The sequence below is a fragment of the Nycticebus coucang genome, chromosome 2 (genome assembly GCF_027406575.1).
Source record: "Nycticebus coucang isolate mNycCou1 chromosome 2, mNycCou1.pri, whole genome shotgun sequence".
Taxonomy (NCBI): Eukaryota; Metazoa; Chordata; class Mammalia; order Primates; family Lorisidae; genus Nycticebus; species Nycticebus coucang.
The window spans coordinates 15,064,301-15,080,539 of record NC_069781.1 but is presented as its reverse complement, the minus strand read 5'-3'; the positions used below and the strand labels follow the sequence as shown (position 1 = coordinate 15,080,539).

Below are 16,239 nucleotides of genomic sequence, written 5' to 3'. Positions count from 1 at the left end.
TGGTGTGGGTCCAGTTTCAGTCTTCTACGGGTTGCCAGCCAGTTCACCCAGTTCACTCCCTCATACCCAGGTGTTTGTTTTAACATTATAAGTAACAGATTACTAATAATGTACCTTGAAGAGAATCTTTTTTGTTTGAATTTAATTGAGGACCTTTGAACTTCCTTCATATTGTTCTCAAGATGGGGGAAGTTTTCAGTCATTATTTTGTTACATAGGTTTTGTACCATGCACTATCTGTTCTCCCTCCAACACTCTTATAACATGAATATGTGTATTTGTTTACTTCATGGTGTCCCATAAGTCCTATAGGGTTTCTTTCTTTATTATCATTATTTTTTTTTCTTTTGACTGGGTTATTGTAAGATCTATCTTCAATTTCAGAAATTCTACTTGATATTTTCTGTTACTGAAGTTCTTGGTAGTTTCTTTTCTTTCTTTCTTTTTTTTTTTTTTTTTTGAGACAGAGTCTAACTATGTCACCCTCAGTAGAGTGAGTAGAGTGCTATGGTGTCACAGCTCACAGCAACCTCAAACTCTTTGGCTTAAGTGATTCTCTTGCCTCAGCCCCCCAAGTATCTGGCACTATAGGCACCCCCCACAATGCCTGGCTATTTTTTCTGTTGTTGTTGTTGTCATTGTTGTTTAGCAGGCCCGGGCCAGGTTCGAACCTGCCAGCTCCCTGACCACTGAGCTATGGGCACCTAGCCTTCGGTTGTTTCTTATTTTATTTACTGAATTCTTCATGTTTCTGTTTGGTTCTTTTTTTGATATCCGTCTCTTTTTTGAATTTTTCATTCTGATTGTGAATTATTTTCCTGAATATAAACTTGTTTGTTTTTATTTTCTTGTATCTCACTGTATTTCCTAAAGATTATTGTTTTGATATCCTTTTCAGGTATTTTGTAAATATCCTTTTCTTTGGTGTTGTTATTGGAAACTTGTGTTCCTTTGAGGATGTCTTGTTTCTTTGTTTTTTTCATGTATCTGGTGTTTCTACATTGATATCTGTGCATCTAGTGGACCAGTTCCCTTTTCCAATTTTATGTGGTAGCTTTTGTAGGAAGAGACTTTTTCCTGTAGATAGGTTCTAGGGTATCAGCTGTATATGGTGTGGGGCTTTGGTTCTGAGTAGACTCGGTAGCATAGTCTCCATGCAGTTTTTTTTAACTGCAATCCTCATCATTGTTGTCTGCAGTTGATTGAATGGCCTAGGGTGTTGGAGTTTGCTATAGTTGTGATGCAGTTATTCTGGGGGTAGAGGTTATTCTGGTTGTGGGTGACCCAGCAGGCTGTGCCTATGCTGTCTGGGTGGGGTGGGATGCTGTCAGGCTGCATATTGGAATGGGTACAGGCAGACCTGGACACAGAAAGCTGGTTGGCTGTGTGGCAAGTCTGCTGGTGAACTGGCTGTTAGCTGGGTGCATGGGTATGAGGGTGCAGTGGGCCGTCTGGCTGTGTGGAGATGGGGCTGCTGACAGACTGGCTGTTGGGCTGGGTGTGGGTGTGCCTGTCTTTAGGTGATAATTATATGCTATGCAGTATGAGTACTTGCACGAGCTTGCCAGATGTGAGTGGCTTTCCCATAGTGTATGTCAGCTCATCTCCAGGGTGGGGCACAGCATGCGTTCAAATGCTGGGTTCTCAGTAGGGTTCTCAGGTGTAGGGTCTAGGAAGCTAATGTCAAGGAGCTGCAGGCACCCATGTGAATGTGGTGAAATAATGGTGGAGCCTCAGGGATGGAGGAACTCAGTGGCTAATGACTTCTGGAGCCAGATGCATTCTAGCAGTGGGTCCAGTTTCAAGATGTCCCCATGCCATAATAGCTTGGGTCTTAGGGGTGAAGTGCTCAATGTGGGTCTCTAATCTGAGGTACTGCAGCTGCCCAAACTCCTGGCAGCTTTCTGAACTAGAGAGACCCCCATGAGAACTAGAGGACCCTGCTGTAGCTGAAACTGCTGGCATCTTTGGTAGCTATGGGAATCACTGAGGGTCGCTAGCTTACCGTCTCCCTGCAAGAAAAAGCATCCCCTGACTCTATGCTGATCCTGGGGGTAAAGATAGTGTGAAAGAAGCAGGGTGCTTCATTCTTCAATCTATGATACTATCCTGAGCCTCTGTGCTCCACAGAGATTTTATTGCTCCCCTGGTGCTCTCTAGCTAGTGTCCTTAACTCCAGTTGAAATATATGAAATTTGATCCCTTTCTCTGAGGAGGATGAACACCAGGTGACTCTAGTTGACCATCTTGCTGATGTCACTTGGTGCAACCTGTCATGATTTCTTTAAATATGCTTTCTTTGTATTTCTCTTTCTCTGCTCCTTCTGAGACTCCATAATGCATAAATTGTTTCACTTGATGGTGTCCCATAAAGCCTATAAGCTTTCTTCACTCTTTTTCATTCTCCTTATCCCCACATGATTTCAAATTATCTGTCTTTAAGTGTTGTGATTGTTTCTTTAGTATGACTGAGTCTGTTATTGAAACTATTTTATTTTTCAGTTTAGTCATTATATTCTTTTGCTCCAGAATTTTTGTTTGATTTGTTTTTATGATCTGTATCTCCTTGTTGAACTTTTAATTTTATTAATGTACTATTTTCCTAATTTTTATCTAATTGTCTATTTGTATTTTTCTGTAGTTCACTGAGCTTAAGAATTTGTTGTCAGGAAATGTTTAGCTCTTAATTTTTTTGGTGGCAGTTAATGGAGCTTTATTTTGTTCCTTTGGTGGTGTCATATTTTATTGATTTTTTAAAAAAATGTTGCTTGAAGCTTGTGTTGCTGTCTTTTCAGTCAAAGAATCAGTCACCTCCTCCAGGTTTAAGTGTCTTTGGGAGAGAAAGACTTTTACTAGTCATCCTGACTAGAAAGATCTGGGTATTTCTCAAAACTTTTCTATGCCTGTACCCACTCTGCTGCTCTGTTCTCTTTTGGAGTCAAGTCTGAGGATTGTATGCCTTCTCTCTCTCTCACAAAGAAAGCTGAGATTCTGAGGGCCTCATATTTATTTTCCCTAAAGCAGTGTCCTGAATTGTTCAAGGTTATGTGCTCTCTCCCAGTCTAGCAGAGTGTAACCAGCAGCTGATATTTGTGTTCAGTCTTTGAGGGAAGGGTACTTAAAATCTGTGAGGGAACTTGGGACACCAGCTATGTAGGAGAGGAGCAACTTTCTAGGTAGTCAGGGAGGATTGTTCAGGTGGGTGGGCCTTTTAGCAGAGTCCATGAGCCAGCTAGTGAGATCTGTGGCTAGTTGTTGAGATCTTCATGTTAGTTTTTTCAACTCCTTCCCCCTTATCCTACTTCTATTTGTCCCAAGACTATTCACCATATTTATCCCTTCAGTTTTCTAGGTGGGGTGAGAGAGAAGTTGGCCTCTTGAGCAGCATCCCATAGGCTGGATAATGTAGGAGCTCACTTTTCTATCACCTTCTCCTAGGAGAGAAATCACAAGCCAAGGTGGCCTCTCTTGGCACTATGCTGTGCCTTCTCAAGGAAGGATGACATGGGTAAGTTGAAACTTTTCTTCTTTCTCTCTTCAGCACACCTATTCTTTGATTTTTTTTTCTACCCTGGATTGCTAGAATTTCTCAGCTATGCTCCTATAAAGATTCTCATCTATAGATGGCTATTAAAATTAATGTTTCTGTGGGGATTTGAGGGCTAGAACCTCCTATACCACCATCTTGCTGGTGTCACTCTCTTGGACTGGCACCAAATTTCTGACTTAGAAAAATGTTTTGCTTTAAAAAATTCAATAAGTTAATGGCTGAATAGTATTCCATGGTATACATATACCACAGCTTGTTGATCCATTCCTGGGTTGGTGGGCATTTAGGCTGTTTCCACATTTTGGTGATTGTAAATTGAGCTGCAATAAACAGTCTAGTACAAGTGTCCTTATGATAAAGGGCAAGACATGATTGCAAGAGGGACTTTACCTAACAATTGCAATCAGTGTAACCTGGCTTATTGTACCCTCAATGAATCCCCAACAATAAAAAAAAAAATTCAATAAGTTTATAGAAATGTTAGATATTCAGGTTTTAGCCTTTTTGAGTATTTTAAAAAATTTAAAAAATCCTATACATTCCATTAATATTTATGGCAGCCTTTTAAGGAATGCTTGAATTTTTGAAAACTAGGAATTATGAAATGCTTTAGACGTCTTGTGAGTGAATTTATTATTTTTTTATTTTATGATCAATTATAAATGTTTTAGTATTTATTTTGTAGTTTTACACTGAATTTCGTGGTTTTTTCCCCAAATTTTTAGAATGTATCAGGATGGTTTTGTAACCTGGTCAAGTATGATATTTACTCAATTTTTTATGTTTCACAATGAATAGAAAATTATACTATGATTATTTCCCAGTTAATTTCTTACTTTCCTTACCTTATAACATTGTCACATGACCATTTGTAGAATTAGTCATTTGACTAATTATCTTCAATGGATTGGTATGGTTCCATATATGTGAAGAACATCACACTCAGGAAACTCATTAGCCCCTATTAACTTGTGCTTTTCCAGATCCAGAGATTAAAAGATGGAGAAATAAAAGTTCCTGTGGGCTAGACATTGGACTTGGAGGTGACTTCAGTGGTTTTTCTGTCTGGATGAAAGGAGCTAGGTTTCAGACCTCTGTTGTACAAGTGCTTGTAGCTTCTGGGAGAAAGAAATACAACTCCAACTATTGGGATAATTGTGTGTGTGATAAAATCTGGAAGTGAAGGCTGGGGACTAGACGAAATGTGGAGGAGAGAACCTTGAGAAGAATCCTGCAAAAATGCCTATTTTCTGAAGAGTTTGACAGAAACTCAGGCAGTTGTCCAGCCAATGCAAGGGTTGACTAACACTTGTTAAAGAAAGATGGAGTAAAAATGGTTTGATCTTCTAAATTTCAATCATGTAATGTTATTGCCCCGTGGGGACAGGGTAGGTATTTCTTAGAGAAGAAGAGTTCTTATTAAATTTTGAGGAATTAATTAAATTTGTGGTTATTCATTCAATATCAATCCTATATTAATACCAATAATTTTAGGAACACTTATCTTTCTTTTGGAATTCAAAAAGATTATTGTCCATTAATTGTGTGTGCTTAGTATGTGTTAATATCATTCATGATGACAATCATTATTATCTGCATTTTGCAGCAGATGAATTAGCGAGAGGTTACTTTGCTTGCTCACAGTCAAAAGTTAATGACTAGTATAGCCTAGGCCCAGTTCTCTCAGAGTCCTAAGCCCAAAGGTTCCATCCTCTTACTCTGGAACCTATTGGAAAACACACTTCTTCACACCCTGTGGTCTCTGTTAAGGGAGAGAAGAGACCTGCAGGATGCCAAGTTAAAACTTAATCTGTGCTTTCATGGTAGCATGTGTAAGAGGTATGGGGGTTTGCAGAAGCCAAACTTTCTATAGCTGGGTAGTATGTGCTTCTGAGAGAGGCTGATCCAGTATATTGGGTATATCAGTGAGGGAGGATGACAGCCACTTGTGCTTCTCAGCTAGAAATATGAGGAGGTAGAAAGGAGTCCAGGGTGCTCCTGATATCTGGGTCACCCTTTCAGATGACCCCAGCAGCTCAGTCCCCCCTGAGTCCCTTCTGCACAAACTCCTCCCCAAGGGCTGGAATTGGAGGCAATTAATCTACTTTGTTTCTTCCATTAACCAGGAGCTTAGGGACTTTTTCCAAGTCCTCTTTGTGATTTTTAAAATGGTATGCTCCTGCCTTTTGCTCTGGAGCTCAAGGACAGACCCAGAAAGCTCAGGAGATCCTGGGCTCACAGAGGCTCACCTGTTACTTTTTTGTTCCTTGTGTCCCTAACAGAAGCTGACGACTCAGAAAACTGAATTAACAGGTAGGTGCCTGAGCTCACCAATGACTGGGAGGAGTCAGAATACGTTGGGAATTCTAGGTTGGCAAGGTGTGTCTCTGGCTAGAGGTCTGCAGATGGATCTCACGTTTATTCCATATGTGTTCTATATGGTACTTCTTTGCTGTGTAACATAGGTGTATGTATCTTTTCCTTGTGAGTTTTGTCTCCGTGTGTGTGTGAGTGTGTGTGTGTGTGTGTGTGTGTGTGTGTGTATGGTAGTGATTCAGCCTGGTTCTTTTCCTTAGACCCAGAACATACAACTCTAAGTGGGCTCACATTAAGCAAGACTACTTAGACTACTGTTGTGTGTATCTCCTAATCTTTCCCTTTACTCTCAAATATTTACTTCACTCTCCTATACCTCCCACAATTTCATCTGTGAACAGACATCATAGTTAAGTAAATGAGATTGGAGAGTCTGAAGTGAGACAGATGCATTCAGCAATCTGGAAGAGAATTTTGAATTTACTCATGACCAGTAATAGGAAAGAGATCTGCAGTCTCTACCTAGCAAGGTAGGTATGTCTGATCTTGTGTTTTGTTTCTCAGTCACTGCATGTAAAGTGTGCTCTGTGTGTGTGTGTGCACACACATGCATATTTTCTGTTTGTTTTATTTTCAGGTAGTGTTTATGTGCTTGTATCTCAGAGTGAAATGGGCCTGAGTGACTCAGTGACTCATGACTTTCACCTATATTAGGTGTAGGTCAGTGGGGGCTGGAATCTTGTTCTGCAATGAGGGTCTAGGGTATGTGACCATGTGTGTTGTTTGTTGCCTGACTGGAAAGAGGCATGTATGTGCAACTGGTATTTTTTTTTTTTATGATGTTTGTGTGATATGTTTGACCTTGTGTTTTTGTTGTTTTGTATATGTGTTTGCATAAGTCAATGTTCAAAGCATGAATTTATACATCTGATAAGTGATTTTTGTGTGTTGCTGATTGTGTTGAAATTATATAAGTGTTTGTGTGTGGTCGTATGGGCTCTCTGTGGTGTTGTATATCAAATATTGTGTATCATTTGTGAGTTTTGTTTTTATGATTTTCTGAACTGAACCACACAATTACTGTCCTTTCTTTAGGATCACTGTAGGTCTCAGGTGGATACAAATTGGCAATTTAAATGTGTCCGTGTGTGGTGGTGTGTGCACATGTGTGTTTCATGTATGTGTTTCAGGGGCTCTGGTTGCCTCTATGAACTAAAATGCTTCCTTAAGTGTCTTTCAGTGGTGGCCTTATTTCCACATTGGGCAGGAAGGTTTGTTGCATTTTTGCCGCTGGCCCTGTATGTTTTTGTAACCTCGAGAAATGAGTTCAGCTCTCTGAGATCCAGACTTATTACTAGTAAAGGAAGGTAACTATTTCCATTTTATAATGGTATTTTGAGGAATAAATGAGACAATGCATACAAGTTATTCAGCACCATGCCTGAGACATGGTGCTTAGTAAAAAGGAAGGTTTATTATTTTATTTTATTTTTTTTTTACTGCACGATCTCACTTTTATAGTGAATCTAAAAATGTTGAACACATAGAAGTAGAGAACACATAAATGGTTGCCAGGGGCAAGTTCTTCAAAGGGTATACATTTTCTTTTTCTTTTTTTTTTTAAATTGTTTGGAATTCATTGAGGGTACAGAGAATTAGGTTACACTGATTGCATTTGCTATATAAAGTCCCTCTTATAATTGTGTCCCGCCCCCACGAGGTGTGCCATACACTGAGACCTTCCATTCTCCTCTCTTCTCCCCTTTCCCTGTTCCCTCATAAAAGGAGGTTTTTTTTTTTTTTTTTTGTGGAGACAGAGACTCACTTTATCATCCTCGGTAGAGTGCTGTGGCGTCACAGTTCACATCAACCTCCAACTCCTGGTCTTAGGTGATTCTCCTGCCTCAGCCTCCACAGTAGCTGGGACCACAGGCACCTGCCACAATGCCCGGCTATCTTTTTGTTGCAGTTTGGCCAGGGCTGGGTTTGAACCCACCACCATTGGTATATGGGGCCGGCGTCCTACCCACTGAGCCGCAGGTGCCGCCCAGAAGGAGGTATTTTTACTACCTTTTTCAAAATCCAATATTTGTGTCATGGAAGTTCTTTCACCATTGTCTGAGGAAGCACAGTAGAAGTCAGAGAAAACTGGCCCATTCAAGGGCTCCGCCTCACACTTCAGGCTCGCAGACTGACTTCATTTTCTTCTTTTTTTTTTTTTTATTTTAAAACCCACTTTAATTAGAAATTACATCCTACATACAGGTGTTATTCCAAGCAGTTTCATTCCATTGGCTAGGACAGAACGGACAGCTTTGAAAAGTTGAAGTCTGGCCCCTGACACTTCAGGAGGACTGTGTTTTTTTGTCAGTTACCTTCTAACTCTAAGTCACCTTGCAGCCGTGGCACATAGAAGACTGACTTCATTTTCATGGCTCACGGGCCCAGCTGCCTCTTTCATGTAAGATCCTATAGAAATCACAGTTCCTAGTTGGTTCAGGCTATCCTCTGATTTTCTTCTGATTTCCTGGTGAATGCTGACACAGAGTACCTCAGTGGGCAGCTGGGCCTCAGCATAAAGGTCCAGTCCGTGTTGTCCTTGGTGGCCATGAACCTAGATAATCTGTGTCCCAGTCAAGTTCATAGTCCCGAAGGAAGACAAACTGTCGTGCTCCTACACTAAGTGGAAAGGGCAGTGTGTAGTCCCTCTTTGAGGCATGTACTTGGTAATCCTACCCTCTTACACAACCTCTCAGTCAAAGAAATATTGAGTCTGGAATCCACTGTCCAGCAGCTGAGTGACTTTGTGTTGGCCATTTATCTCTTTGGCCTGAGTGTTTTTACATTTATGAAATGAAGGACATAATATTTGCCTTATGTACCAGACAGGCTCTAAATACATATTTATTGTTCTGAGGGAAGAGAAAGGTGTGAAAGTCTTTTGTAAATTGTGTGATGTATGATATAAATGTGAGTGGTAAATTTTTCTAAGCAGGAATCTAAGGGCATTTTGTATAAAACTAGTGGTCCTAAAATAGTCTCTTTGGATCTCCTGACTAATGAAAAGTATAATTTCTATTCAGAGTAACTAAAAGCACAGATTCTGGTCAGGTAGACACATAGTGTGATTTGTGTGTGTTGTACTTAATTGCACATTGAAATACTGTATGCTTTTGTTTCTCATTGTTAAAATGGGTAAAATAATAGGGCTTTGTTGAGGATAAAATTAGAAAGTGCATGTGAAACACTCAGAATTTTGTGCAGCACTGTTGTTAATGTTGGGTTGCAAACTTGGATCGGACACTTTTGGTGACAGGGAATTGTAGGTCACTCAGAGCAGGGGATTCCAACCAATGACACTGTAACCCTGTGACAAAACTTTAATAGTTCTGTTACAACTTAGGGAGTTTCACATTCCTTTTAAAGGAAATAATTGATAACCCCCATTTCATTCTCTATTGCTACATATTCACTTTTCTTTTTCTAGATTTCCCATATAAGTGACATGATGCAGTATTTTCTTTCTGTGTCTGGCTAAGAGAAACTAGGTTATGCTGCAGAAAATAAAGAGAAAATAAATAATATCCAGCAGCTACAAGAAAGGGAATAACAGACACTCATTTCATGTTTCAGTCATCACAGTGAGTTACTGAGGTTTGAATCTGGCTTGATATAAAGATTCAAATTCCTCCCATGCAGAGACTTTGCATTTCTTGTTCACTAGTAGGTACTCACGTACTCTGTAGTTAGTGTGGTACCTGGAACGAGGCTGTTGTTCAAGAAATACATGCTGAATAAAGAATTAAGGTCCTTTTGTTTCTTTGGAAAGAACCTTGGTTAATGTGAGGGTCTGATGTATTATTGGCACTAAACTGAAACAGACTTGTGATTCCTGTACCAATGTGTGAGAAATAAACAGAAGAGTAGTCAACATGATAATTTTTTTGTACTAGAAAGACATTTCTGTAATGTTATAGCTGTGCTTGCTGACATTTCCCACTTCCCCCAATTCCCAACAGAGGTAAGGGCAGCATGAGGCCTGAGAACCAGAGCAGCGTGTCCGAGTTCCTCCTCCTGGGGCTCCCCATCCGGCCAGAGCAGCGGGGCGTGTTCTTCCTCCTGTTCCTGGGCATGTACCTGACCACGGTGCTGGGGAACCTGCTCATCATCCTGCTCATCCGGCTGGACGCTCGCCTCCACACCCCCATGTACTTCTTCCTCAGCCACTTGGCCCTCACTGATGTCTCCTTTTCATCTGTCACTGTCCCAGAGATGTTAATTACTATGCAAACCCAGGACCAATCCATCCCCTATGCAGGGTGCATTTCTCAGGTTTATTTTTTCATACTCTTTGGCTGTCTTGACAATTTCCTTCTTGCAGTGATGGCATATGACAGGTATGTGGCCATCTGCCAGCCCTTGCACTATATCATCATTATGAGGGAAGAGCTGTGTGTCTCATTAGTAGCTGGGTCCTGGTGTTTCTCTTGTGCCCACGCCCTGCTGCACACACTTCTGTTGGTCCAACTGTCCTTCTGTGCTGACAGCACCATCTCCCACTTCTTCTGTGACCTCACTGCTCTCCTGAGGCTGAGTTGCTCGGACATCTCCCTCAATGAGCTGGTTATCTTTACTGAGGGAGGAGTGTTTTTTATCCTGCCTCTGAGTACTATCTTGGGCTCTTATATTTGTATAGGAATCACTGTCCTCAGAGGCTCCTCTACTAAGACATTTTTAAAAACATTTGCAACCTGTAGCTCTCATCTCTTTGTGGTGTCTCTATATTATGGGACAGTTGCAGGTGATTACTTCTTTTCCTCACCATGGAACTCCAGTGACAAGGAAATAATTGCTTCTGTCGTTTATATGGTAGTTACCCCCATGCTGAACCCCTTTATCTATAGCTTGAGGAACAGAAATATAAAACAGGCCCTAGAAATATTTGTCAATAGGGTTAACTTCTTCAAGAGACGATCACTGAATTCTCTTATTTCAGTCATGAACACTGTCAGATTTATCTCCTAAAATTATCATATGGTTGGCAACTCCAGGTAACTTTAAAATAACATGTATTTTGCTGTTATGCATGGTGTTCCTAATACGTTAATTACATCGCATTTGTTACTTGGGTTGTTGTTATGTCCTCATTTGACCTTTGTCTGCTTGCTCATCATCTCTTATAAGATGGGAGCAGAATTTTATGCAAAATATGTTGCATTATTAAAATTGAGAATTTGTCTTTTTCTCCTTTGAGATAGGTCAATTTTCCCTTATGTACATGCGTTTTTAAACGGTTATTAAAGACACATAGATTTAGCATTAGGATCTAGTCCTGGTAGACTGACTCTTCTATGTAGTGATGAGCTGAAGCTTCCTTGCATTGGCTTCAAGCTGACTGTGTACATCTCTCTCCAAGTCCACTGCCAATGAAATTTTGCTGATTGTTTGAAATCAGCCATAAAAAATTACACTACTGGAAGTGGCAAATGGCTACAAACAAGGATCTCTCATTATAGAGAGCCATTTATTACTAATTTACCTGCACACTATTGCATTTATGAATAGGAGATACTTCTCTTAATTTCTATAGATGACTCCTACCTTAACATCTCACCTACTTTTTCTTTTTTTTCTTTATTGTTGGGGATTCATTGAGGGTACAATAAGCCAGGTTACACTGATTGCAATTGTTATCACCTACTTTTTCTAATATTAATATTGATATAGCAGCTTGATTTTTGGTTAGTGTTTACTTGACACTTCTTTTCCATCATTTTACATCAAATCTTTCTATGTCCTTGCATATGTGATCTGCCCATTGTAAATAATGTAAAGTTGATGTTACTCTTTTTTTAATGTAGATTGACAATTATTACTTTTCTGCAGAATTTGATCTATTTGTATTTAATGTAATCACGATATTTTGAATTTATGTTTTCCATGTTACTATGATTTCTATTTGATATTTCTTTCACATTTTCCCTTCTCTTCCATTTTACCCCAAGTTACCCCATTCCCTCCTTGTTCACTTATTAATCATACATTATTATTATTTTATTGTTTTTCCTGTCCTTTGTGTAAGTTACTTCTTGCTTTCTTTTAAAAAATTTTATGGAGGCATAACACAAATGTATCACTCAAAGCATTTGAGATGTATAATTCAGTGGCATTCAGTACATTTATAATGTGGAACCATTACCAGTATCTCATTCTGGAACTCCACGGGAAAACTATTGACCCATTTAAGCAGTGATTCTCATTTCCTCTCCTCTAACCCCTTGAAAACACCAAACCTTCTTGTCTGTATGAATTTGCCTATTCTAGAGATTTCATGTTAATAAAACTTTCAAATATGTGAGCCTTTCATGGCTGGCTTCTTTTGCTTCACATAATGTTTTCAAGGTTCATTCATGTTGTAGCCTGTACCAGTACTTCATTCCTATTTATGACTAAATAATATTTCATTGTTTGAATATATACAAACAGCATTTTGTTTATCTATGCATTCATTGATGAATATTTGGATTGGTTCCACCTTTTGGCTATTGTTAATAGTGCTGCTCTGAATATTAATATGTTCAGAGTAAGGTTTTGTCTAAATACCTATTTTCAATTCTTTTGGGTACATATCTGGGGTGGAATTGATAGGTCATTGGTACTTCTGTTTAACTTTGGAGGAACAAATTATTTTCCACAGTGTCTGCCCATTTTACATTCCCACTAGCAGTGTATTAGTGTTTTAATTTTCCCACATCTTTATCAATATTTGTTGTTTTTCATTTTATTAATAGCCATCTTGGTGGTATGAAGTGGCATCTCATTGTCATTTTGATTTGCATTTCCCTAATGACTAATGTCATTGAACATCTTCTAGGTGCTGGTCAGTCATTTATATATTTTCCTTCAGAGAATGTCTATTCATGTTCTTTACCTATTAAAACATTTTTCTTTTCTTTTTTTTTTTTGGCTGGGGCTGGGTTTGAACCCACCACCTTTGGCATATGGGGCTGGAGCCCTACTCCTTTGAGCCACAGGCACCGCCCTAAAACATTTTTCTTTGTCTTTTGTTTTTGAGTTATAAAAGCTCTTTATATATTCTGCATACTATATCCCCATCAGATACATAATTTGCAAATATTTTCTCCCATTCTGTGGGTTGTGTTTTCACTTCCATGATATTGTCCTTTGAGATAAAAAGTTTTTAATTTTGATAAAGTTCAATTGATCTGTTTTTTCTTTTCTGACTTGTGTGTTTGGTGTCATATCTAAGAAATCATGAGCAAATTCAAGGTGATGAGATTTATTCCTATGTTTTATAATTCCAATCTTATATTTAGATTTTCAGCTCATTTCAAATTAAATTTGTGTTTGGTGTGAGGTAAGAGTTCACCTTTATCATGTCTATGTGGCTATCCAATTGCCCCGGCACCATTTGTTGAAGAGACTATTCTTTCCACATTCAGTGGTCTTGGCACCCTAGTTAAGAATCAGTTGATCATAGATGGAAGGGTTTATTTCTGAACTCTCAGTTCTATGCAATTGATCTAGTTATTTATTTTTATGCCAGTATCAGATTGTTTTTATGATTGTAGCTTTATAGTACATTTGCAAGGAAGAGTCTGGAGATGGAGCTATGTGGAGAATATGGGCTGTGAAAAATTCCTGCATATACCAAAGATCTAGAAGGCCACTCGTGTACTCAGATGTAAACAATGCTTAGAAAGACCTGAAGAGACACTATGCTTTTACCTCTGACTAATCTCTTGGATTCATGCAAGCAGTAAGTAATCAAAGGAGTGCTCCAACATAATGATAATCTGCAAAGATCAGGAGAGTGTCAAAGGGGTGCTCCAACATAGAGATAATCTGCAAAGATCAGGAGAGCAATTTTTGCTCTTATCTTATTTTGTCCTTTCTTTTACTCTTCCTTTTGGATCCTAGAGGCTAAGAAAATTTTTATTAAGTTGCCACTGACCACTAAGCTAACAGAACCTTCAATGATCACACACATGAAAGAATATAGTCTTTATGAAAATAGTTTAGACAAGTTACTAACCAAAGAAACAGCTACCATTCACAATGAGCAGCAACAAAAAACCCTGGGGATGAGGGAGACTTTGATTTCTAGAGTTAGCATATTATATAATATGAAAAATGCCCAGTTTGAAGCAAAAATTATGAGGCATGCAAAACACACACACACACATAAGAAACTATGACCCATTTACACGAAAGAAAGAAATCAACAGAAATTATCCCGGATGAAGCCCAGATATTGGATTTACTAGTGAAAGATTTTATTTTTTTTTATTAAATCATAAACACATAGATCAAGTATACATTAATGTGTATATAGGGTACAATGTGCTGATTTCATGTACAATTAGGAATGCTTACATCGCACTGGTTGATATGTACCTCATCTTGTTTACTTAATTATTGTGTTAAGACATTTATACTCTATACTTAATAGATCCGACATGTACCCTTGCAATATGCACCATAGGTGTGATCCCAGCATTCACCCTCCCTCCATCAAATCAACTTTGGAAAATATGGTCAAAGAACTAAGGAAATCTTGGACAAAGAACTAAAGGAAACCAGGAGAACAATATCTTACTGAACAGAATATCAATAGAGGGATGAAATTATAAAAAGAAGCCAAATGGAAATCTTAGAGTTGAACAGTACATCATTCATTCTTGACTTATTAATGCTGAATGCATATTACATTTTTAAAATAATGCTAAAACCATTGGAAACTCTATCTCCATTCAAATGTCTGTAACTTCCTTTCCTATTTTCATGCATCTTAATTTTGCTTGTAGTTAAGACTCCACAATGCATAACTATAAACGTTTGTGTAGTTAATATTCATCATTTCATTGCTATCTTTACTATTTCTGTTTTTTAAAATATCATTTTGAATCTCTGTGGTTATTCCGAGTACTTGGAAGAAATTTCTTTAATATTTGTTTTGGGGTAGGTGTGCTGATGTAAAACCTTTCAAATACATTCTTTCAAATAAATGTCTTCATTTGTCTTTGTTAGAAAGATATTTTCAGTGGTTTTTGTGTCCAGAATTTGCAGTTATATTTCTTATTCCTTCAACATGTCATTCCATTGTCTTTTGGATTCTCTTCTTCATGTTGAGATGTCAGCTGTGAATCCTGGTCCTTGTTCCTCTGCCCCACTTGGAGATTTTTTTATTACTGCTTCAATCTTGCTACTCATTACTTGTATGTTTAGAATTTCTATTGCTTCCTAATTCAGGCATGGGAGGTTGTGTGTTTCTAAAAATTCATTCACTTCCTCTAGATTTTCTAATTTGTATGCATGGAGGTATTTATGGTAGCCTTGGATAATCTTTCATATTTCTGTGGTATCAATTGCAATGTCTCCTTTTTCCTCTTCTGATTGAGCTTATTTGAATTCTTTCTCTTCTTTTGTTGGTTAATATAGCTAGTACTCTATCTATTTTATTTATCTTTTTGAGAAACCAATTTTTGTTTCATTTATCCTTTTAATGTTTTGGTTTAAATTTCATTCAGGTCTGCTCTAATCTTTGTTTTTTTTTTTTGTTTGTTTTTTTTATTGTTGGGGATTCATTGAGGGTACAATATGCTTTAATCTTTGTTATTTCTTGTCTTCTGCTAGCTTCTGGTTTTGTTTGTTCTTGTTTTTCTAGTTCCTCAAAGCATGATATTAGATAGTTAGTTTGTAATCTTTCTTTTTGATGCAACCATTTAGTACTATGAGCTTTCTTCTTAGCACTGCTTCTGTAACATCCTAGAGATTTTGTTAGCTAAGATCACCAATGTTATCTAATTCAAAATTTTTTTTGATTTCTCTTGATCTCATTCTAGACCCAAAGATCATTCAGTAGCAAGTTGTTTAATTAACAAGAATTTGTAAACTTTTGAGAGTTCTTCTTGGAATTGACTTCCAGTTTTATTACACTTTCATATTTCATTTGTTTGAGAAGATACATGGTATGATTTCAATTTTATGTTTATTTGATAAACATATAGTCTACCTTGGAAAAATGTTCCATGGTCTGATTTGGAGAATGTATATTTTGCAGTTTGGGGTAAAATGTTCTGTAAATGTCTGTGAGGTTTCTTCTAGCATCTTGTCAAAGTCCACTGTTTCTTTGCTGTTTTCATGTCTCAATGATCTGTCCAGTTCTGCCAGTGGAATGTTGAAGTACCATTTTTATATGTTGTTTATTTTATTTCTGAGGTCTAGTAGTATTTGTTTTATGAATCTAGTAGCCCCTATGTTAAGTCCATATATATTTAGGAATATTATATCTTCTTCTTAAATTGACCCCTTTTGCCATATGTAATGACCATTTTTGTCTTCTTTTTTTT

The 16,239-nt window shown here is 38.1% G+C and overlaps 1 protein-coding gene across 4 annotated transcripts in view; it reads left to right on the top strand.

Moving 5' to 3' along the window:
- The window catches only part of LOC128566571 (olfactory receptor 1J4-like), a 101,474-nt gene extending 90,577 nt beyond the window's left edge, over positions 1-10,897 (top strand). For 2 of the 4 annotated variants that reach the window (XM_053563461.1, XM_053563468.1), the window contains exons 2-4: positions 3,439-3,508; positions 5,833-5,863; positions 9,886-10,897. In XM_053563461.1, coding sequence (XP_053419436.1) covers positions 9,899-10,891 — 993 coding nt within the window. In that variant the 5' untranslated portion in view covers positions 3,439-3,508; positions 5,833-5,863; positions 9,886-9,898 and the 3' untranslated portion in view covers positions 10,892-10,897. Of the gene's footprint in view, positions 1-3,438; positions 3,509-4,899; positions 4,939-5,832; positions 5,864-9,885 lie in introns of those variants that run through there. The other 2 variants (XM_053563476.1, XM_053563451.1) reach the window with 2 other exon arrangements.
- Positions 10,898-16,239: the final 5,342 nt, after the last annotated feature.